Source organism: Scophthalmus maximus, chromosome 21 (assembly GCF_022379125.1).
Source record: "Scophthalmus maximus strain ysfricsl-2021 chromosome 21, ASM2237912v1, whole genome shotgun sequence".
In the NCBI taxonomy this organism is placed as follows: Eukaryota; Metazoa; Chordata; class Actinopteri; order Pleuronectiformes; family Scophthalmidae; genus Scophthalmus; species Scophthalmus maximus.
This window is the reverse complement of record NC_061535.1, coordinates 9325420-9349682: the sequence shown is the minus strand read 5'-3', so window position 1 is coordinate 9349682 and position 24263 is coordinate 9325420. Positions and strand designations below refer to the sequence as shown.

Sequence of the window (24263 nt, the reverse complement as noted above, 5' to 3'; positions counted from 1 at the left end):
CGGCCGAGCAGAGTTTTTCTGTCTCGGGGTACTTATGCAGCACTGTTTCATTTCATTACATCATGCCATCCCTCATGTTTCGATTTCTAGTCCCACTTTTGGGCTACTCCACTCAACTGTGGGTCTCTATCCTCTCATTGATTTTCCAATTGAGAGCGAGGCCCGGGAGCGGCGAGGCACAGACAGCATCCATTGTTTCCATTTGTACGGCACAATGATGATCTCACCGCACAGCCGCATGCCAGCCTCCACTTCCTCAGTCCCCGCGCTGAATCAACCGAGAAGCTGCTGTTAATTACCAGTCCATATTACAATTACTCATCACTCGGCACGGCGGGAAGCCCCGGACCGGGCGACAGAAGTGAAGAAAGAGAGAGCGACAATGGCAGAGAAGGGGGCATTTCTGCAACTCTCCAACCTGGGGTAATTGAAAGCACATTTCGATGAGAAGGGAAAACAGAATATGGCAAACTTGGCTGGTTTATGAGCTGATCTTCGCCTCAACATTTGAGGCTGCAGAGAAAGGAAAAGCTACAGTTGCCAGAGTTGTGTTTTCGTCGAGGAAGTGTACAATTAGTGGTTGTTTGGTCGGGCGGGCGGTGGAAGTCGAACTGTTATCTTTGCTAAGGGGCCCAGGTTTCACAGAGATGTTTACCTTACAGATTCACATGAGGAAGTACGGTCAAAGTGGGTCATGCCAACTCCCCCGCCCCCTCCGTCCCAAAGCGTTCTAACCTCCCTGTGACACTCATGATTGAAGAATTTAGGTTATAGAGACTGATAAATACTGATGAAGTTGTCATGGATAATTTATCACGGCGAGAAGACTGAAGATAATGGCAGGAAGCGTTGCAAGTGAATCAAGGATATGGAGAGCACAAACTAACTGGTGAGAAACCCTTACCGTAGATCTGGTCCATGGGATAAGATGAACTATATATTGCCATTATGAGATGCTCAATAAAGAGGCTTTCAGGTATTGACAGTCCGGTTCTCTCCAAGACTGCGTAAATTATTCATGTCTTGTGTATGTGCAATCAATGATGGCTGCCTGACTAAGATCCTGTCATGCTTTTACTGCTTCATAGGTGCTGCGGTGACTCACGGTGGCCGTCAGATCCTTCCAGCGACATATTTGACAAAGCCGTTCCACACCGTGTCAGCTTCTCAGCAATTGGCCCTGACACGGTCCCGGAGGAACAGTAAGTTCTCAGTCTGTGACGTGCCAGTTTTAAAAATATAACCCTTCCTCATAGAGACAAATCTGCTGCGCAGATCAAGGATTTTCCTCACCAATGTTATGCGTCACTCAGGTTTTTCCTTGTGGAACCGGCCTGAGTTCATAAAGCAAGGATCAGTCCATAAACTGGGCTGCCGCAACTGCATAGACCCTGCTGTTCATCCTTGTATGCTTCAAAGAGAGCCGCGGCTCACGCAGCCAGATAATATGCACAAATCTCCCCCCACCTTGATGTTGATCTGTAGAGCTGAATTTTCAAGACGAATGAGAGAAAACAAGGACAGGGGAGAGGAACGAAAATGAGCAGACCTGAAAGGAACAAGGGAAAAAAAGATGAAATCCTGTTCTGGGGGATTACAGCCTCTTTTTTATTACTCCCTGCTCAACCCCCTCAAAGGACATCTGTCCATCTCTGTGTTCACCAAAGGGCCGATTAATGACCTGGCTAACCCAGCACTCAATGCTGAACCACACCTCGCCAATCTTATTACCCAGAGAAGAATGCACAAACTACAGTATCTTGCCCTCCTCTCTCTTCTCCATGCATCAGAATGAGGCGGTATTAAAATGGATGGCAAATCCGGATTATGTTCAGCAAAAAAAAGAAAAGAAAAGGAGAAAAAGCAGAGCGAAGGAAAAGGCCCAGGAATCAAAAGGCCGCCTGTCATGAATAATAAAACTGTCGGCCTCAAACTGCAGTCTGGGAATGATAATGAAATAAATAATGAATTGATTACTATGCATGCAACGGCACGCTGAGATGATTTGTACGTGCCGTGAGGGGGCCCGAGCTTGTTGCGGCACCACGGACAGGCGTGATGAAAGAGGAATGAGGAATTCAACTCTTTTAATACCACTTGTGATAATTGGGCTTCTCAGAGTGCTCCACACAAGTGCATCAAACTCCTCGTAAAAACATAAATTATGTGGCAAACCCTGACTTTAGCTCTTTTGCTGCCCTTTGAATTAAAAAAACATTTTTTTTTTTTTTTTAGCAGAGCACCATTCAGTGTTTTGATCTGATTAGTATTGGGGAATCAATATGCCCATTAGAGCCCAACCAGATTTCACTGCCAAATCAAATCCTCAATATAATCAATACTAAGCAGCAGGGGGAGCCTTGAGTGGCAACAAATCATTGTGCTCACTTGTAATTGCCACTGACAAAAAGGGAAACTGGGGACAACTATGAACAATGGATTTTGCTTACAGAGAGACGAATGCTTTCATGTAACAAAGTGTTCTGGACTATGCTGGAGAAGTGGTAAAAAGGAAGCCATGAATCCTGATCCACTCAGACACATGCTGGGCTCCTCTGCGGGACAATGCGGGCCCTGCCAGACCTTCCTACTCGCCCACAGAGTCAAGAACATGCACACTGATGCGCCCAAGAATGGGAGAGTGCACGTGAACCCACACACATGCTCACACACACTGATTAAATTAGTTTAAAGGAGCAACGGGGGGCCCCCAGGACAATGTTTTCATTGCAATAATAAAAGGAAAAGCTTGCTTATGGCCCTCCCCGAGCAAATATTTGGCTTTGGGTCAGCTCTATTATTCATCCCTTGAGGAATATGCAGGGGCCAAACTTTTCAGCAATGAAGCAAAAACTGTAGAAAAACAGTAGAACAAGAAAAACAGTCTGGGCATTTACAAGGCCTGGAGGCTCTCTGTTAATAAATCAAACATGCTACTAATTCATCTGGGCAGAGCTGGGGTAGTTGTGCCACTGGCAGGGGGTTGTGTTGTGGGTGGACTTGGAATTTGTGACTTATCCCCATCTGAGGATCGGAGAACTAAATCCTTAATCTTTCCACAGTTTCCCTGGTGGGTTATGATCGCCTCGTGCAGATAAGTCGACAGACAGAAATATACGACACAGCCCATTTTGTGTGTTGTGTGTTGTGTGTGTGTGGCTGGGTAGGATGCCTGGACTACATCCCAGCATCCCCCCGGAGGCGGGGAAGGAAAGAGAAAGTTATCAGGTATGACAGGAAGACAGAGGGAGGAGAGACACACACATACACACACACAGATCGGCAGAGAATGACAGAGAGGGTGGACGATTTTTGTGAGGCGTGGACTCGACCACCCAGAGGTCCCCCAGGACGGCCGACATTCATCATCCAAATTGTTTGTTCTCGTCAAAAGTGTTATGGAGAGACAACACCTCCGGAGACTGAAGGACAAACGACTGGAGGACGAACACTGTGCAGACCACCCCTCAGTTTGTGACTCACCCCCCCAAAAAACACACTGCAGGCAGCTGCTACGGCTGACAGGTCAATAATGAATCAATTCAATCAATAATTTCCTCTCTTTCACACGGGAAGTTGTGGCAGTACCTGTATCCACTCCTTGTTGGAGTCTTCTGCCGGCGTCCAAGCATTTTCGTAGTAGTTGAGTCTGGAGCGCTCTGGGGACCAGCTGGGGTTGTACTGGGATGAGGCCATGACTTGGTCTGATGTTATCTCTCCCGACTCCATTCCCAAAGGGTCGCTGCAGTCAAAGTCTAGAGGTGGAAGAGAGGGATGGACAGGGAGTGTGAGCAAAAGATGTTTAGCCGGGTTCTGAGCACTGAAAGCGCCAGAGTGTACCCAGCATGCGCTTTCACCGTCCTCCTGATTCAGAGCTCGTCTCTGGGGAGGTGGACACCACACGACAGGCACTCAGCGCTGCTGGCTCGAAAAGAACAGCGTATCAGCGATGCCTCAGTAAATCCTTTCTGTTTCTCCCTCTCTCTCTGCTTTTTAATGGAAGAAGGATGGAACTGTTTCCGCATTAAGATGTAAAATTGTCTTCATAAAACATTGACTGCGGGCTAAGTTTTACGTCGGCATTAGGCGTCGAAGTGACTTCCACTCCGCTTATTGCTTCCACTGACTGGACGTATTTCCCTCGCCTCACTGTGGGCAGTTTATCTTGTTTTTTTTGAACATGGTGACTATTTTCCCCAAGAGACCAACTTGGGGGAGTTTAGGTGAGTTAAGTATCTGTATTTTGGGGCCATATATCACACTCAATGGCCCAACCAGCCGCGGTAGGCGGTGCCTCCCCTTGTTTGTGTTGACATGGGACAGACGATTTGAGGCATCCAGGGCTCCGTGGCTAAAAGACCGAGCTGGGTCAGCTTGGGGTCAGCTTCTCCAGCCCCTGGAGGTCAGACGTGCCGACACCAATATGGACGGAGCTGCAGCGACCAACAGAACGAACGATATGACCTTTCGATCTGGGCAGGATTAATATCATGTCACCACAACAACACAGAGGTATGTGGAGGCACGTTAACACATGGACAATCCCTCTTCTGATTGTTTATTTACTTACTTTTCAGCTGGTGATAAAGTTGGTCATAAAGCACATTGACAGTGTTTCACGCTATCGACCCCCAAAAGCTATAAACACACTTTCCTTTGCCCCCTAAAAATTATGTTATTAGATTAAAACATAAGGACCTATAATAAACCCAGATTACTTTTGAAAAATTTGTCATTTAGAAGGTTTCTACATCTTTAATATGTGGCAATCAAAAAAATATATATAACTCTTTCATTACAACATTACAATATTGATTTTGAAATTATCCAAAAGTAAGTAATCCAACGGATTACGCTACTTTGCTACAAAAGTTGCTTTGTAATTTGTGTTCAGTAACTGGCTACATTTCAGTGTGTGCACGCACGCACGCACTCACACGGCACAGTATGCGGAGCAGTGGAACTGCGACGTGGCTGCTGCCTATGAGCTAACACAGATGGTCTCCCCATCTGCCACACTGTTAACACACCTCAGTCACTGGGTCAGTGTGTGTGTGTGTGTGTGTGTGTGTGTGTGTGTGTGTGTTTGTGTTTCTGCATCACAGTGTCAGTGTGCGGTTTCATATGTGAGGCTGAGAAAATTGTCTCGCACCTCTCCACCCGCGTCGTGGACTCTCTTCGAGAAGTACTGTCTGCTCTCGTCCCAACTTTTTTCTACGGAGTTGCACATCATCTAGATCACTGAGTCATGATCCACGTAATAGGTAACTGATCATGTGCATTACCGGCCATCAGAGAGGGGTTGATGAGGCCGAGAAGATGAGGAGAAAGTGAGGGTGCGGAGGGCGACCGCAGGGAATGAAAGCCAGAGGAACAGGATAAGAGAAAAACACCAGGCTTCCTTTCATCACCTTATCATCCCTCAACAGTAGCTTTCAGTTAGAGTGTACCCTTCCCCCTCGCCATGCAGAAACGAGAAAATCCACCGTGTATTATGCATAAGGGGATTATGAATGATTCAAGTGGTACAAGTCTGGAAAAGCACAGACAAAGTTTGGAGGGTTCTTTTTCCTTCCCTATCTCGGATACCCTCTCAGTTGGTGATGAAAGACCGAGCAACTCAGCACATTAAGGTATTTACTGATCATGGGTCAGATATTTCACCATGCCCCTTTAATGCTTAATGTGAAAAGTTGATTTGCGTAATCTGATTCTTGATGTGTGATTAAAGCAACTCAGCTCAGAGGAAACTAAGGAGAAATGACATCAACAGTTTTCATTAGTGTGAGGCTGAGTTGGTTCAATTGTCGTTTGTGTGTGTGTGTGTGTGTGTGTGTGTGTGTGTTATGTGCTCAGTTCCTAACCTCCCTTTGGGCAAAACAAAATCAAAATGATTAGAAGATTTGTTGAATGTCATCCATCTCTTTTGCTACTCAAAGACTGTGTATGTGTGTGTGCGTGTCTGGGGTGGTCTGTCCTCTGGACAGATTTATGACTCCTACCAGTGCTCGTCTTCCTTAATGAAATGTTTAGTCGGAGCGTTTGGCAAAATGGGTTGGGAGGTCAAGCTCCGTGACGACAAAGTGGCATGTAAAAAAGAAAAGACCCCAACAAAACCCTGGGGGTTGTGTGCGAGTGTGTGTCCAGAGTAGTTACTGGTGGGGAAGCTGCCTTTTGAGGCCTGTCTGGGCTCACAGTGTGTAAACATAAAGTCTTGTAAAACCCCGGGAGGCAGTTTACAAGATTTTCTCAAAAGTAACAAATTTTCTCAAATGAAGAAGGAAGAGGTGTTTATTTAATAACTCCTAAGCTTTTGTTAAAACGAGCGGGAATGTGTCACAATCGCTCACGCAGCAGACAACATCTGCTTCTTACTCTTAGTAATATTCCTCTGGTGGTTTCTTTTATTGCCCTCTAATGCTTATTCAACTACCCAGCTTTAAGTCGGTATCCTCCCAATCCAATTCTTCTTCCACTGAACAAAGCTCTCTGGATTCTGATTCAAATTTCATTTCTACCTCAATTATACAGAATCTTTTTTTTTTTTTTTTGTCTGCATTCTTTGGCCCGCTCTGCCCTCTGCCTCCCTGACAGTCCCGACCGGTCTGACGTTCGGCGGTTTCGCGCCGGCTCACCCTCTGGAACGGTCCTTTCGATGACGGTGAAGTTGGCGGAGAAGCCTTCTTTAGCGATGGCACTGTCCGTGTTGATTGTCAGCGCCAGGATGCCTGTGTAGGAGATGATCCGGCCGGGGGTGTTCTGCCCACAGTACCTCCCGACGTACGGGCCGACTGGAGAGAGAGAGAAAGGAGAGAAAAGCGCAAACATTGTTACTTGGTTGGACTCGGGTTAGGTTAATATTTGTTTGTTTGCCACGGCCATGTCACACATGGCTTTTTACTGCCAACTCCCCCCCTGTAGAGGTGTGAAAACTAGTGTGTCTGTGAGGCATGGCACCGGCTGCATTTTTTTTTTTACTTGACCCCCATAACGATGCGTGAGAAGAGACTCCCACATTCCATGCCTGCCTGCTGGTCAAACACAAAAAGAGAAAGGCGGAAGACGGTCCCGTGTCTGTTTGATGGCCGTAAACGCTTCAGACGTCACGTCTTTTTCCTACCCAAACTCGTATTTTCTTCTTCTCTCCCTTCATTCTTGTGCACACATGAGGCAGACACAGCCACGGCCGAGTGAGTTTCGTGACGGAGACCAAACAAGTGAAGACTGGGCAGACGGAATAGGGAAAGCATTTCATGACGGAGAGCAATAAAAAGCACGAGGGGCACACGTTCCACCGAGCAGACCGAGTTGAATGGAGGCGAAGAGTTGGGAAAAGAGTGATGCGGTAACGAGAGAGAGCAAGAGAGCACAATGACCTTGTGCTATGCCTCTGATGTGATGTGCTACGATCCATGAACATTTGTGAGTGTGTTGTTTCCTTGTTGCTGTGCAGGGACCTGCAGCTAATCTGTGATTAGTGATGCTGTGATCGGCGGCGAGTGACAGTCCTGCCGCCCTGCGGCCGCCTGTCATCCACAACATGCGTCTTCCAGCCCAGCTCCTGCATGGAATGCCTCGGGGAGTTATAGGTGCAGAGATCTGATGGCTCCGATTTATCTTCATGACCCAGGTGTGAGAATCCACGTGTGCTTTTAAACTCGCAAAGGCCTGGGCTGAACAAAAAAAAAAAAAAAAAGCCATCTCCCGGATTATCTGCATGACTCCACCAGTCCTATGAAATTTTAAAGAACCTTGCTGTGAACTCTGAGTCCTGCCTGCCTTTCTGGTCTTCAGGGAAGAGGGATGTTGGAGTGGGGGTTCTTCTTCCACAGTACCTGCCCAGCAGGGTGTGCTTTGAGATGCAGACGTACGGGGTGCGACTCCCCCCCGGTGCTTCGCCAGGGCCGGTATTTGCCCTAACAAACAACACGACTCCAGCCTTCTGTGATAATGTGCTGTCGATCTAGCAGAAACCACGGGAAATGCCTGGCAACAGCCAACTCCCTTTTTTTCCATCCATGGCCTTTTTTTTTTTTTTTTACACAACGCTGTCCGTCACAACACCACGGAGGGTGTGATGCCAGTGAGTTTTCGGCCCTGAATAGACTCAGTTTTGGGGTAAAAGAAATTCTGGTGCATCTTATTCTGGTTCTCGTGTGTTGCGCTTTCAGCTCAATCAACTGAGAAATCATAGAAATAGTCAAAGTAGCAGAGGGAGTTTTTCTGTTCTCAACCCCCTAGGCAGCTTTTTTTTGCATTAATATCTATCTAAGGTGATAATAATGTGAGATATTCTCTGCTCTCTAATCAACACTTTAAACATGTGCCACCTCCTAGGAAGATCATTTGAATGGGTTACGGAAACACCGACAAAGGTCGGCCACCGCAAAATCTACAGAGATGTGAGATTGCACTAAACTCCCTTGAAAAGGTGCCAAGATTTGAACTTCAACCCCATCACCGTGAACATCAGAGCAGAGAACACGGCTACGCACCAGGTTGAATGACACGAGATGAAATTCTTTCAATTTCAGCGGCTGACGGGTGAGAGAAGCTTTCATCTCGTCTGCCCCCAGTGTTGGAATGGGCAGGAGAGAAAACTTCAAGAGGTGATTTTGCTCGCTGAGTTCAAAGTCTCATCTTGGGCTATGGAAGCATCGCTTTGAACACGGCTCGCCCTCTCCGCTCTCTCTCTTTCTCACCTGCTGATTTTTAGATGGATTTGAGAATGCAATTTTTTCTATGGCAATATTTCATTGTGTGTCTGAATCTATCGTTGCTTCGCCCCGCGACCGGGAGATGCCGGCTCTTATCAGGACCAAGCTGCTTCAGTTCACACTCAATAACCACTTTTTTTTCTCTCCTCTCTCTCTCTTTCGTAGGAAACACAAGGAAACTTCCAGGGGAAATTCCTTGTCGAGTCATGTCCTCGGGTTGTGCTCTCCGTGCATCAGGATGCAGAGAGGCGATGACTTAAATATCGTGGCTTACATTAGACCTCGTAATCCCAAATGCACTGAGGCTAACAAATCCGCCGACACAACGCAGCCTGTGACAGAAAAAGGAAGGGCGGGGAGGCCGTCGTAATCAGGAAGAGTCTGGCACTGAGCAATGACGAAGCATTACGCTCATGACGACAGACTCCTGGAGTCTGGCCAAGTCTGGCTAAGGCAACGAGCCCACTGGCCCGGTGAATGCCGTCATACAGCGTAAAGCTGTTTGTTCCCTCTGGAACTGCAGAGATGAACTATCTCCTACGACAGGATAGCAGATTTCTAAGCAGTGGGATAATGCACCTTTTGACATTGAGACAATCACTCTTCCAAATTGGTGGAGTGAAGTTTGTTAATGATGCATACCAAGTGAGTGTATTCAATTAAACAAGGAGTGGACTATGTTGTTTATGACACACAGATACACAGTTGTGGTTTATATTGCAGGATTGCTCACCTCCGGGGAAGCCGTCCCAAATCTCCAGTCTGTCGTAGCGGCAGAACACGCCGGTCGGGGGTGTTGGGTCGGGCTCCAGCTCGAAGCTCTCGAACTCCAAAATGATCTCGGACATCTTCGGGGCGAAGATCATGAAAGTGCAGTCCAGGTTGTTGGGGTACTTCTCCGGGAAGCCGGGTGACTTTATGACGCCGCCGTTGGAGGTGAAGTTCCTGGAGCATTCGGGACCTGCAGGAGGGATGACGAGAGGAAACAAGATAGGGGTGGGGATGAGTCTTTTGTATGACAGTTGGTTAAGTGATCCGTTTTCGGGCGGCTTTGTGCGTTGGGCATTGAGAAGCTCTGCCTCCCAGCTGGTCTATTGAGTGGAGGAGAGTACATTGCCCAATAGATGAGACCACCTTTAATGTTTTCTTCTATTCAGTAGAGTCTACGACTGTGTGTGTTTGTGTGTGTGTGTGTGTGTGTGTGTGTGTGTGTGTGTGTGTGTGTGTGTGTATGTGCCATAAATCTGTAACTCCTGGGACATCTGGAACATGAGTCTCAACACTAGTGAAAGGCCTCAGTCACCAGCATTGGGGAACAATGAATAAACAGTTTGATTTATGCTGGAAAAACATCTCTCATATACGCACGCATGTGCGGTGTCATCAGTACACGTCTGGCAAACATATGAGAGGTGCTCAGGCAAAATTACAGTGTCAGTGATGGAAGGCGAGAGCAATGACTTAGCATACATCAACACACGCACATGCACGCTTAAACACACAATTTCACACCAGGGAAAGTCAAAATATTTATTCACAGCTCCCCGGAGTGCTGCCTTTCAGCTGATGAGGAGCATTAACACATTTCGTTAGCCACTTGTCAAAGCGTCATGAGAGTGAGAATATGATTTGAGAATGAGTGACACATGATTAAAATAGAAAAGAAAAACACTGGTGCAAGCAGCAGCGGGGAAGGAGACATTTAGACATGTGCACTGTGCAGGCTCCAGCACAGTGTTACCAAGCCTGGTTTTACACAAACACAAAGTGAAAGAGGGTGACAATTATTTGGAGCCATTAGTGGCAGAAATGTGCACAGCATAATGTCATTTTCATGCTCCTCTGACAGCACGGCATTATGGGTGCAGATGGTGCCGATCAAGACTAAAATTGCAGGGAGTTATCTCGGGATAGAGCCACTATGCTACTGTCACCGCAGCCCAAATGAATGTGGCATACTGCTTTTCCCACTGTCATTCAAGTATATTGCTGGACACCTAATTCAAGAGCACCGGGCCCAATTCAGCCCGTCCACCAGTGGAGTGAGCGACAGGAGCGACAAGCATTCGATTTTTTTCTTTCCTCCCCGAGTTGAAAGCCACAGCAAGCAGCGTTTTGACTGTAAAGAGAGTTGACATTTAGTGCAGCGGCTAAAGTGTGGCTTTTGAGAACAATGGGCGCCATTCATTTCACAGCTTCCACACGTATTTACCCCTCGGAAAATCGAGAGGTTTTGCTAAGAGAGAGAGAGAGAGAGAAAGTTCCCTGGAATGAAAGGGTGGATGGATGCTGCAGTTCTGCACCTCATCTCGCCGTAATTTGGAGAAATATCAGCCAGGTTTAGGGGGATAAAAGTAAAGATGTGAGCCACTTCTTTGAAAAAGGCGTCCTTCAGGTGCTCTGGACCGCCATGGTATCTAAAGTGCAATTAACTTCAGTGTGTTGAATTTCCTGTGGATTCGGCTCAGAACTCCACTCTCCATCCATTTCATCAGCCCCCACCTTGACCCTTATCTCAGCTCTGCAGTTGAACAGAACAGATTTCTGTCTAAGGGAAACGGTTCACTGTGAAAATCACAAACACAAGACCGGCACCCGTACTAATATTCCATTTGCATTACGCTCAGTATATTATGAGGATTTCGCATTTGGGATAGTGTTAAAAATATAAGTTAACTCAACATATCTAACCATTAATGAATGAACGCGACTGAGACTCCACTATTTGCAAATGCTGTATTTGCATCAAATCCCCCCCCCCGGAAGAAAAGGACAGAGCGAAGGCATCACAACATAATAGAGTGGCAAGAGAGGACAGAGCGCTCCGGTCATTCCCACCGGCAAGATAATCATCCAACAGATCTCTTTTATCTAGTGTCTCAACACGGGAGGGCTTTCGTCCCCGCCGCTCCCCCTCGCTACACCCAGGGCGCTTTGCGCCGATGTCTGTGTGAGAGGCATTCGGTGATAGCAGTCCATGTGTATGTACTCCATGTGCTTGCATCTTTATGGACAAGGAGCTCCGGGAGACAATTATATCCCCGTTGTCAGCCAAATACTAAGGCCTTGGCCCTCACTCACTGTCTCTCCTGGTGGATACATCCCCTCGACAGCGAGAGAGAGCGGGCGGAGGAAGAACAGGAATAGGAAACAGAAAAAGGGTTTTTTGTGAATGTGACGGGTGTGACTCGCACACACAAACACGAGCGTGGCCACAGTGAACCCAGTGGTCCATCCGCTGCTTTTAAACAGACAGCTGAATTTACGACAGGAAGCGAGGAGAGAGAGAGAGAAAGAGAGAGAGAAAAAGAGAAGTAACCCTGAACGCACGACATTTACCGCCAACCTTCCAACCAGGCGCTCCGACGTTAACTGCCAGCAGTAATGGATTCTTTTAACTCCCGTTTATGTCGAGCCCTTCTCCTCAGGAGGGGAGAGGTGTAAACAAATGTCAGTCCCTCGCTCGCTCTCTGATTGATTAGAGTTTGTTCAACACGACAAGTTGCAGCTGGTAAAATTATATTTAATGGAGATCTGATTTCAGTTTTTTGCAAGTGTTGGGAGATTTATTAGACAACTTAGATAAATATGGTTTCAGCATGAAGGGAAAAGGGCAACTTTCAACTGTTAGTCTTCCTGATGACTTGTCCTCTATGCCTCCGTCAAGCTGTTGCTCTACGTGCTGAGAGCGGAGCGGCGACTGGGCGTTCATCATTAGAACAACACTGCGCCGAGGAACGGGCGTTAAGTGTGACAGCCTCTCGCTATTTTCATTTTTAAAATCGGTCTCTCTCCACCTTCCCACATACTCTCTGTATATTTTCATCCATTCATCCCTCTCTCTCTCCTCAGTCGGGGTTATTAGGGGCCAGAGCCATAGGGACTGAAGTGTTGTTCTCACCACCGTTTATGTTCCATGTTGCTCTCTGGCCAATCATTAGCCCGGTTCGCCCCCCTCTGCCCCCTAGCAGTCACCCCCTTTTACCCCCCCCCTCCACTCTGTCCTCATGCCACTCTGGCAGAGGTCGGAGAATTAACTCTTTCAACACTAAATCAAACATTAACCTGAAGCCTGTGGAGGGTCAGTCAGTGAAACAGATGGAGAGGCAGGTTTACATTTACCCCCGCGCTCACACCCCCCCCGAGGCACTGCATGACATGGGATTTGGTGCGTTGACTGTGCCTGGAACGTCCAACCCAAACCCCCACCCCCCAAATCCACCGAGGGATGACACAGTGATGTTGGGATTCGGGGGCAGGGGCAGGGAGGGGCTGGGGTGTTGCAGTCTCCCTTCGGCTCCCCCCAAAGAGATATGTTGTCTTGGGTTTCCATGAGGGCTGCGTGTGTGTGTGATGACAGTGCGTCTCCATGCCAGATGTGACCTATGCCATCAGGGTGTGCCGTCCATGAAAGCAGAACGTAGCCTCCATTAGGCCCCACCCAACACACACACACACACACAAAATATATATATATATATAAACAAAGGCACCTTGACAGTGTTTTCACAGGTGTGCGCTCACAGTAAATGTGCCTGCATCACCATGACATAATAAACAGGGTTTCCATGTGAAAGATGTTGTTTTTGTGTAAAGAGGTACATGATGTGGGGCCTCCCACCGACAGCCATTCTGCTGAGTCATAGACGAAGATGAGTGTCAGTGTGTGGAGGTGGGAGGGAGGGAGGGGGGCTACCACCAGTGGCACTATCTTCTCTGCCTGCTCGCCCACTTCAATGGGCCCCCAGCCAGCCTTGATGTGGCTCCGGGCAAACGGCAAGGGCTGTTAAAGGAAAACATGTGTTGTGTACGCGCGCTCACATTGAAGAGGACGGATGTGCACACGGTGACAAGACAAACCGAATAACCAGGATTTTCATGGCCGGAATAATGGATGTTTGCTCACGCTAGTTTCATTTAGCTTTTTTTAAATTCACCATTGTATTAATATGTGAAAGTGGAAGGCCTCTGTAAAGAGCAACACAAACACAGCTTCAACCATTCCTCGCACCGACCTATCCCCTCTTTTTCCGCCACCTCCTCCTCTCCCGCACCGTCTCACTCCTTCCCGTCTCCTGCCAGACTTCAGCCAGTGGAGCGAGGCTGCCAATTTGCAGGCTATAAAATAAATAGCCCATGCTAATTAAGATGGTTGGCTTGGATTGAGGAGTGGAGAGGGGTAGAGACTGATGTGGAAGTGGCCATAGAGAGCCGCAAAACAACCTGCTCTCCTCCAATTAGACACTTTGCAGGCTACCACTAATGAAAGCCAAGGCTATGAATGCCAGCGTGTTGAAGTGTGTGTGTGTGTGTGTGTGTGTGAAAGTGTATTTACATAGTTTACAGCTTAAGGCGGTAAACCTGCACATGTAAACATTGGCATATGATCCCTCATTTGAGTCTGTGTTTACACATGTTTGCTTTGTGCGTATATATTAATCTTCCACGTGACCTTTGCGTGATGAAAGCCACTGCCGTTCCCCGAGGTTAACTTCCAGTGATCTCCAGGCCTAAAATCACAGTGATAACCAGCCTGCATATTCTTTTTCTCTTTTTGTGCACTGCTTTCATTGGCATGCATAAGCTCGAGCCTCCCGTTCCTCCATCCGTTATCAGGCCATCTGTGTACCATCATTAACGTTACATGTGTTAGCCAACACAGTGTTTTCCCAACTAATACTCTGCTTGTTGATAAGCTTTGCTAATAAACTAGCTCTGTATCTCTCGACCTGCCTGGTACCCTCTCTCGCCCCCTCGCTCTGCCTTTAACAAACAGAGCTGTTAATTCATCGCTGAGACCTGCTCTTGGCACCGTCGCAGTGAAAAACACAGTAAAATCAAAGCGTGATAAAGGTCTGGATCAACAAAAGGAGGAACAAGAAGTGGAAAAACTTTTGTCCTGGGTTTAATCTCCAGCAGAACCCCACAGCCTCTGATTTCCGATTTGGATTCATCAGCAAATAAAAAACACAGATTCTCATCTGGCTACTACTCTCTAGTCCTGGCATTCTATCCACGATCCACACTTTTTTTTTTTTGCAAGATCTGTATTTCCCCATATCTCCGCGCCCGACAAGTGTGTTCAGCATTTTCTCCTCTATCACCACCGGGGCCCTAACATGCCTCATTTATAATCAGCTTTGGCTAATAGACGGAGAATGGGAAATACCAAGCTGTACGAGCGGGGAGGAATGTAGGAGATTTAACCGGCCTATCAAGGGGAACGAGGCAGCGTTGATGAGTTGGTGTATGTCGGGGGTGGAGTGTCGCTTTGATCTCGTAAATGGACCCACACTCCACCAGCTGCCCCGGCGCGATGGGGACACGCACAAGCCCAGACACACAGACACACGAGCACGGCAAAACGCACACTAGCCCAGATTAAGAGGAAGGAGGGGCCGCGCAGGGCCATTCGTCTTGTCTCCGAGGTCACGGGGGCCGTCCCACGGAGCGCTGCTGAGGTTAATTAATGAAAGTGGAGTCTGTGGCACCTGTCTGCCCAATAGTCACTCTCCAGATATGTGTTGTCCTCCCTCCTGCTTCACTTAGTCCAAACAAAGCAAGGCAGCAAAACCAACAGGGCATACTCCCTCGCTCCCTCGTGTTATGCTGTTTTTCTGATAAGGCTTTGTACTTCATCATACATGGCTCCCAACTAAAACTACCCAGAGGTCTCATTTTTTTTTAGGTTTATCAAGTAAGGAAGGAGGCTGCACGGTGGTGTAGTGGTTAGCACCTTCGCCTCACAGCAAGAAGGTTCTGGGTTTGAATCCCGGTTCAACCAGGGCCTTTCTGTGTGGAGTTTGCATGTTGTCCCCGTGTATGCGTGGGTTCTCTCCGGGTTCTCCGGCTTCCTCCCACAGTCCAAAGACATGCAGAATGGGGTTAGGTTCATTGGAGACTCTAAATTGACCGTAGGTGTGAATGTGAGAGTGAATGGTTGTCCGTCTCTGTATAAGGCACTGTGATAGGCAGGCACCCTGTCCAGGGTGTACCCCGCCTCTCGCCCAATGTTAACTGGGATTGGCTCCAGCGACCCCCCGTCACCCTTAAATGGATAAAGCGGTAGACGATGAATGAAACTGACTGGGAAACACAGCCGCGCTGAGAAAACACGAGAAGGTGAAATCAGGTCCTGAACCTGAAGTGTTTTGAACTCGCTCTCTCCACAACCAGCTGGTCATTGGTTTTAATGGCAGGTTCACGTCCTCGCTGTGCTTGTCCCAGCTCGCCATCTGACGATTAAGCCCGACACTGGAAACAACATTTGTTGAATCAAAGCTCAGCTAATTATGCCCTTGCTTATTGTGCAATAATTCGCACAGGATACAAACTGCTACAATTATGGAGCATATGGGACAATGATTCATTGGTTTTGAATCTAGCATATTGCTCTGCCATATTGCGAGTGCATAATTTGATGCTCTGTTGCCTTGACTAAATCACAAACAAACCATGAAATTATACAGAGAGGCTCGTTCTTGCCCCATTATCAGAATTCCATCTTGTATCCTGCTGTTTAGTATGATGGATTCAGTAAAGGACAGATCCTACAGACATTATTAGCGACATGGAGTCGCTACTATGAGAGATCGAGTAAATGATGTCAACGAATGATTCATACTTCATTTTTACAACCTGACCATCACAAGCATCTTGTGATGTCCTGCCCCGTATTTCTATACAGGAGATGTCTTACGATTCTTTAACGAGGAATAATTAACGTTTTTTGCCCGCTGTAGTAGTCATCTGTCATGAAGCTGGGATAAAAGTGAAGCTACAGCTGCGTTGGGCCACCCACCTGTCTTGAAGATCTCATATCGGATGGAGAAACCTGCTCCATGCGTCTCGTAGTCGGACACGAACTTGATGAAGAGCTGGTTTCCAGAGGAGACGACCGGAGACGGGGCGATCTTCCCGCAGTACTTCCCCACCAGCTGACCGCTCTCGTCCACGCCATCTCGCACCTCGACGTAATCGTATCTGGACAAGAGGAAGGGAGGCGGTGTCAGTCAGGCTGTGCTTTTCCAAAACACGTTCTCTTTCATGCTCGGTTCTCATTTTGTTCACTTTGTTTTCTTGTCCAGCTGTAAATCAGTAAATCACATTAGCTGGCAATTAGGACTTCACTTCTGTGTTGTTTATACTGTGCGTGTATGATGACACACACACACACACCACACACACACACACACACACGCATCGATTCACGGAGGAGCACACAAACACAGAGCAACACAGCATATTGTGCAGGTAATGTAGTGGAAATAAAACACTGTGTACTAATGAGGTCTCAGGTTAAAACTCAGAGAACAGGTGGGCAGGCTTTGATTTCATTACATCGACCTGGCGCGCGCACACACGCGCACACAGCAGTGCGGAGGTTCACGTAACTGAACATCAGCTGAACAGTTGTCTATGTGGTGCTTAACATCGGGAGAACACCGTCAGTGTGTGTGTTTGACTGTTCTCTGGGAGACTATGGGAATCAAAAGTGATTATATTTTGGCCTTTAGCTTAGGAGGGTGGCGGAGCAGACAGAGCAGGTGGGAAAGTTATTAAACGCACACACACACACACACACACACACACACACACACACGCTGAAACATCGCATTCAAATGGAATTTCAGACCTACGGCTATTGAAGGGAGCAGCCGCCTAATTGAGTCGTCGCAGAGTTTGGGAGCAGAAGAGGAAAACAGCTTTGAAACAGGACTGTGAAATGGAGCTATGGAGCTATGACGCACACGCACACGCACACACACACACACACACACACACACAGAAATTGGGATGCCAGCCTTCAGATGGCAGAGGAGAAATGAGAATGACTAACCAGTGAGGGTGGTCCAAACAGCCTCTGGTTATCACTGGATATGTTTTCAGGCAGTTGTCAAGAGTTGGTTTTGCTCCAGTGTCTGCGTGTGGGTGTGAGTGTGTGTGTGTGTGTGAGTTTGCACGATGTTTCAGATGACTTTTCCGTGCCGTGTTTTGACTGTGAGTGACGAGGCGAGCGCCCCTCTAAAAGCAGATTCTGGTTCAGGTTTCCGCGGATCCTAATTGCCCATAACGTCTGTTCACGCCAAGTTTTCAGCTATGCGGGCTACTCATCAAACATTTTCCTGCCCGGACCCCGATGACCAGCCGCCGCGGTCCGCCAATCTTCACCAGAGAGCAGGCGAAAGAAGAAAAATGCATCACACCGTAAGCACACAAATTATTTTTAATGTATGTAAAGTATAATGTGCAACAGGTGAGCAGCGGCTTTCAATCGCACACATACGCCTTCTGTTTCCTCAGGAAATATGTGCCTTCTGGGCAAAGGGGCCTATTTTCACAGTTTGACTTGATTCCCAAATTACTGTCAAAACATCGGGCCTCCTTAGCGATTCTGAACTCACTTAATTCACAGGATTTTAGCACAAAAAGGCGATTTACACTTTGAATGACGGCTCAGGGTGGGCCGAGTCCCTCGGGTGGGGCTCGCCATGTATCCACACGTACCATTTTTCTAGGAAAATGGTTTTACTTCACCTGCCTCAAATTCAGACAGCAGAAATCTAATTGCCAGAGGTGACTGGGGGGAGGTGGGGCAGCGGCGTCTACTGGGCTTTTTTCATATGCAAAATATCACGGCCTGTTAGCTGAAGGGGGGGAAAGACAGAGTGCAGCAACATGTGGAGTTGTACAAAGGCGGCAAACGCTGCAAAGAAGCCAGGCGGATGGATGACTTCAACAAGCGTCGGGTGTCTCCTCTGATTCCTCCTCCTCCTTCAACTTCCAGTGCCTCAGGCTAAAGGTTTGGTTCTGAATGCGCATGCAAGAAAAGCTGCTGTCTAACTCCAAATCCGACGACTGCCAATGGGCCTTGAAATCCAGCCGTTTGCTCCACTCCATGCCGACAGTCGAGTTTGCATTACAAGTTTCATCCAAAAACTACCCTGACAGATTTCGCTTCCTCCACTCGCGTTTCAAATCCTCCAGGAGCCGGGTTCTCTCATTTCTGATGCTTGCTCTGTGAAAATCCCACAGTTTCAGTTGTTTGGCTCTTCCTCATTTCCCTTTGCCGTGATTGCAGAAGCTTGGCTTTCACAAGTACCACTTTGTTTCAGCTGCTTTATCAGCTGCAGAAAAAACCCCACTAGTTTCACAATGTGTTTACAATCTTACCCCCCCCCCCCCCCCCCCCGCTTCAGGGTGAAACGGCCAGGGAGGTATTCATTATCTAGTTGAAAGGGATCATGTTTCTGTCACCAGGACAAATATTTATAATGAATGAAGTAGAAATTTTGTACAGTCAAAACTTAAATAAAAGTTATTTTTGAATTCATTCTTAATACTGTTATTATTGTGATGTATTATTTGTTTCTGAAATAAAGCAATCCTACTGGTATAAGCATTTTCTCAATCTCAATTGCACTTAAAATTTTGTTTGAAGTGGTTTGTTTCTGTCTGTAGGGAAGTGGTTTGTTTTCCGAGTAGATTCCAAGAAGATGCAGTAGGGAGTTTTCTTCCGCAGATTCACTCAGTTGGTGCAATCGATTCCCTCTCCTCTCCTCCTTTTGGTTCACAGCTCACAACAGAGAGCATCAATCTCTCCGCGGCTCCGCTCTGCTCTATCAGCAGACTTATAATTCACCTCAGAGCCTCTGTCTCTGCAGCTATCCCGACTCCTCCCCTGCAACTGCCAAAAGCTGAGCGTTGCCAGACGCCTGAAGGAATTGATGCTGAGATGCATCACAGAGATGAAGAGGGAGAGAAGAGCAAGCTGCAGTGCCGCTGAGGGTGTTTGTGTGTGTGCACACGGATGATACATGCGAAAACAAGTGTGTACATGCACGGCATTATGCATATTGTGTACGGTATAGCACGTAATCACGTGGGTGCATGTGAACAGGAGCCTCCGTTTCAACTCGTCGCTCCTCCAGGAAAGCTGTTTATTGCATTTTTACCCCGGCGCATTATCAGCACGCACGGCCCCGTAAAGGCGGCACAGTGGGAGACAGGATGCAGATGGAGGAGAGAATATGCCCCGGGTGGGATGGGCGGTCCCTCGCTGTGCTCCGAGGAAGAAGACAAGACCCCCAAAATGTCTCTATTCGTGTCTAAATGACTAGCGTGTCAAACAGCACTCCAGTGGTTCTGCACCAGTGGGTCCACACGCTTTATCCGAGCCCGTATCATCTGGAAGACATTATGAGATACGCTTGGCGGTGCGGTTTTAACGCCTATGAAAGGCTCTCCTGTTGTTTTCAATGTAGCTCTTATCCTTTCCTCTAAACACCTGCCGGGACCTGCTTCTTGAGAGTTGAGAGTCTTAGGGGAAGACACTGGACAGTTAAAGGAAGAACATCAACATGGCCTACTGTACTGGCCTACATAGGATTCATCTTCTCAGGGGCCTGCGTGGTGATTTTTCATGTCGTATTAGTGCTGTTGTTGTTGTTCTTATTCCTCATGACAATACAATCCAGTTAAGCCACGCACCCATTTATCTGTCTAGTCTGGTTTGGGTCTGGGTGGGCCTGTCAGCACACCGCAACACAACACAACACACCCACACACAGATGAATACACACACATATACAGTGAGCTGCCTGCCTGCCTACCGCAGTGCTAATAGAGAAAATGGTTTGCCAATCCAGTTGGGAAATTAAGAAAAAAAAAAAGAGAGGGGTTGGGGGGTGAGGCACTGGGGTTGGCTGTTGGTGGGGGGGCGAATGTAATTCTCAACGACCTTCGCTTCACCGATTCAAATGTATTAGCTTGCCTTCTTTCTCCAGGCACAGAGAGAAAGCAATCCGCCAGTGTCAAACGAGAACATTAGCCCCCCTCGCAAAGCCGGAGAGAAGGCGACAAACCACTGGTCTAACAATATAACAGTTATATTGCCCGAAGCTTTCCCATGGAAATAATCTGTCCTCCCTCTATAAATGTCTGCTTGATATGGTTCTACAAAAGAAACACAATCTGAGGCAATGGAATAACGCTATGACAGACTGTATAAGCCACAAACAGTTGGTTAGATTTCTTAATCAGACCATTTATAAGCTCAGGCGTCCAGTGGAAAGCCCCAGAACAAGAGCTCTTTCTGTGCCGTTGCTCTCCTCCAGCATTCAACTGTGTATAGAACAAGCGGCTGGCGACTTTCTCCGGCGTTTCCTTTTCTGTGGCTGTCACGGGGTAATATTGCTGTTGCACAAAAAACATGTCACCTACAACATGTCAAAAACATCTCTTGAGTAACACAGGTGGAAAGGCCCGTACGACATAGTTGGGGGGGCTCTGTGAGGCCCGGGGAGGCTCAGCAGGAAAAGAGGACCTTGTTGTCAGCTGTCAGAAAACACAAGCCCGAGACTTTACGTGTTGATGAGTCTCGCCTGAAAAACTGTCATTGAGGCTCCGGAAAAATATCATTAACATTTGTACAATGAGGCCCACGACAAGCTGATCTCCGACTTACTTTTTTCCAAGCCTGGAGGGGACATACCGCGGAAATAAAACGGTCTCTCTTACTCCACTTTCCCTCCCATACCGCCTCCCCCCTCCCCATCTCTTGCATGTGACATTCATTAACCCGAGCCACAATAATAAGTTCCCTATTTCTTCCCCGCCAGCCAACTTGCAATGACCCAACCGTCAGCTTTCCTGGAAAGACCGGGATGGAGAAAATAAAAGGGGGCAGTAAACCAGGTCCACATCTTGATGTTCTCAGCTAAAAATATTAACCCTAGTAATAAACTTAGTTACAATTTTCACTGAAGGGAAAGACCTCATCATTAAACCAGATGCTTGACCATGAGGCATGAAAAATTAGGAGGCTTTTTTAAGCTATCACCCTCCGCACTGATGTGTCTCTACTTAAGAATAAAAAAATATATATATTGCTGAAGTTGAAGGCCACCGAACGTACCAGCCCACCGAGTGGGATAAACCACCGACCAATCAGAGCTGATGGGTTCAGAAGTGGTTCCTCGTCGGCAGGGGGGGAGAGGGACATGATTGCTTTGCTCGCCGCCTCCCCTGCCACATGGATGGATGCAAGCGAGTTAAAAAAGATGGATGAAAAGATGTAGATCACCCGCCCAGATGGCCCAGCTGCACCCGTCCAACGCGCCTCTTTTGGGTGTCACCCCCGCGCGGTGCGAGTGGGCTCTGTCGTATTTTTAGACGTCGTGGCCGCTTCTGATTCTGCGGCGGCCGCGGCCACACGTTTGTAAAGCATATTCACTTTCCCAAATAGCAATTATCATTAGCATTGATGGATTTAACATGCCTCCATCCATTAGCTTTCCTAATTACACTGTCGAGAGGTCTGCTGTCGCCAACAATCAAATTAATGAATTTGGCTATTTAGGCTCAATTATTGCATCCCCCTCGCCCTGCAACATGCACAATAATCACTTGTTCTGAAATGTAAGGGAGGACAGACAGACAGAGGGAGATTCTGCCCTTTGGGGGGGGGGGGGGGGGGCGCTGCAAGTAGTGACAAATAGATCACAATAATTTCAATATAGAAGTGTGAATACGTGTCCATAGTTTAAATAATGATATAAGTATGAAAGTATCTCTACTACTTATTCATTTGTCTTGCTGACTCCAGGCCAATCAAATGTCTCCTATCTTAATCCAATTTTCTTTAAAGCGGCTGATTTGTTTTGTTCTAATGCATCTAAAAGTCTTTTTGCCGAGGTCAGATATATCAATAATAATTATGCATATCAGCTGCGGATTAACCCTCAAGGGACTTTAAACAATAAATCATTGTTAAAAAGCAATGGGTTTTTCTAAATGAATATTTTCATCTTGCTTTCAATCTTGATATAATAACAATTTTTAAATTGGTAAAAAATACTTCACTCTGCAGTACACTGTTGATTTTAAAGTTTCAACAGACCACATGAAAGCTTGTATAATGGCTGCAATTGTGAGCCGGGTTGAAAATATCCATGTAGCCGCAAATTATTTTTCTATCACACATCTTCTTATCGTGAACGCAGCGAGCATAAGTACAATTTTTGTGAAAACTGCCCCACGGCCAATTGGAAACACACATTTTATAAATTTTTCTCTGCTAAGCGAGTTTCAGATATGAAACATCTTTGCATACAGCACTGCCCTATATGTTTCTATCTTAGTGTGCAGATATGAATATTCAGGCTCTGAATGAAGCCCAAATCCTTAGGGTGAATTTCTAAGAAACACTTCATAGAAGTAAAGCCGCAGTGTAGAATTGGCCTCATCAATTTCGACTGAGAGCTGTTATGAAATATGTCAGTTTTACACCCAGTTCTGAAAAGCATTAACGTGTTTATCACAACAGAGCCACAAACTCTGTGATTCAATTTACCAAAGGCCAAAAAAAAGAAAAAAGAAAGAAAAAAAAAGCAGGAAATTGGTATGAAAGTCTGAAAAATACAAAGAAAGAAATCCAATCTGATAGAACGGATGAAAAGGCCCCCGCGCGTTTTCTCAAAGAGGGACGAGACAAAGAGAGGGAGGGGAAAGAGAAACACTCTAGCCCATTTCTGGGGCCATTACAGGAGCGGAATGGCTCCCATTTGTCCCACCTTGACATTTGAGAGGATCTTAGATTACACAGGAGAGCGGGGCAGGCAGAGGTGAGCGCAGAGAGAGAGTCCTCCACGGGGGTCTGCGGCGCGGCTCAGATGACGCGCCGTCGTTACAACAATCGGGAGTCAAGGGTAAAAATAACAGGGCACTGGGAGAAAGGGGGCACGGTAGCATAGCGGGGCCGACGCGTATACTGTCTGTTTAAACACGCTGCCTGTCGCCTCCTCACCCTCCTCCAGGGCTCAGTTCCATGGATACATGCACACCCTGCAGAGCGGGGGCACGGGGCGGCCTCATCCACACTCACTGTATAATGAAGACTCAAAAGACCCATAGCATCCATCTCAGCTCACAATATATGAATTTGAGAACATCTCAAAGAAGCAGCAGACTTGTGGTATTACTTGGCATGGCTCCCACGTGCGTCATCCCAGAGCTTCAGCAAACGACCGTATGCATCACTTTGAGAGCACAGCGCCTCACGATTGAAAAGGTGTAAAAGCCTAGAGCAGCACCCAGAGAAAACAATGAAGGATCATTCATGTTAGTGCCCATCATCAACACAGTTGGAGCAGAATTAGCTGCTTTGTGCGTATAACTCCATTCAATGCCAGACACATGCAGCTACATTCATACATTTCCATTAGAATAATTGTCAGTTCGACTATGTGCTTTTCTGAGAGTAAACTCCAAACCTCCAGACCAGGGTCGTGACCCTAGACAACAGAATCCCATTCATTTTGAGGCAAAGCATAAAAAAGTTCTTTCAGCCCACAGACTATTGCTGGATATCCTGCTCATGACATACATGTGTAGGATGTGCATGAATAAGATCCGGTGCGCTGAGACCATGTGACAAGAGGAAACGTGGGGATGATTATGAAGAACCCTGAGCCATTGACCTACTGAACTTCACATGGGACCAAGATTAGCCGAGTGAACACTACATGACTTCACATCATAGGGGCT

General features: G+C 47.2%; 1 protein-coding gene across 4 annotated transcripts in view; it reads right to left on the bottom strand.

The window, feature by feature from the left end:
- Nucleotides 1-24263, bottom strand: part of nrp1a (neuropilin 1a) — a 166709-nt gene that overhangs the window by 20295 nt on the left and 122151 nt on the right. For all 4 annotated transcript variants that reach the window (XM_035619378.2, XM_035619379.2, XM_035619380.2 and 1 more), the window contains 4 exons: nucleotides 16519-16700; nucleotides 9451-9678; nucleotides 6636-6791; nucleotides 3589-3755 (listed from right to left, as the gene is read on the bottom strand). In XM_035619378.2, the coding sequence (XP_035475271.2) occupies nucleotides 3589-3755; nucleotides 6636-6791; nucleotides 9451-9678; nucleotides 16519-16700 (733 nt within the window). The remainder of the gene's footprint in view (nucleotides 1-3588; nucleotides 3756-6635; nucleotides 6792-9450; nucleotides 9679-16518; nucleotides 16701-24263) is intronic.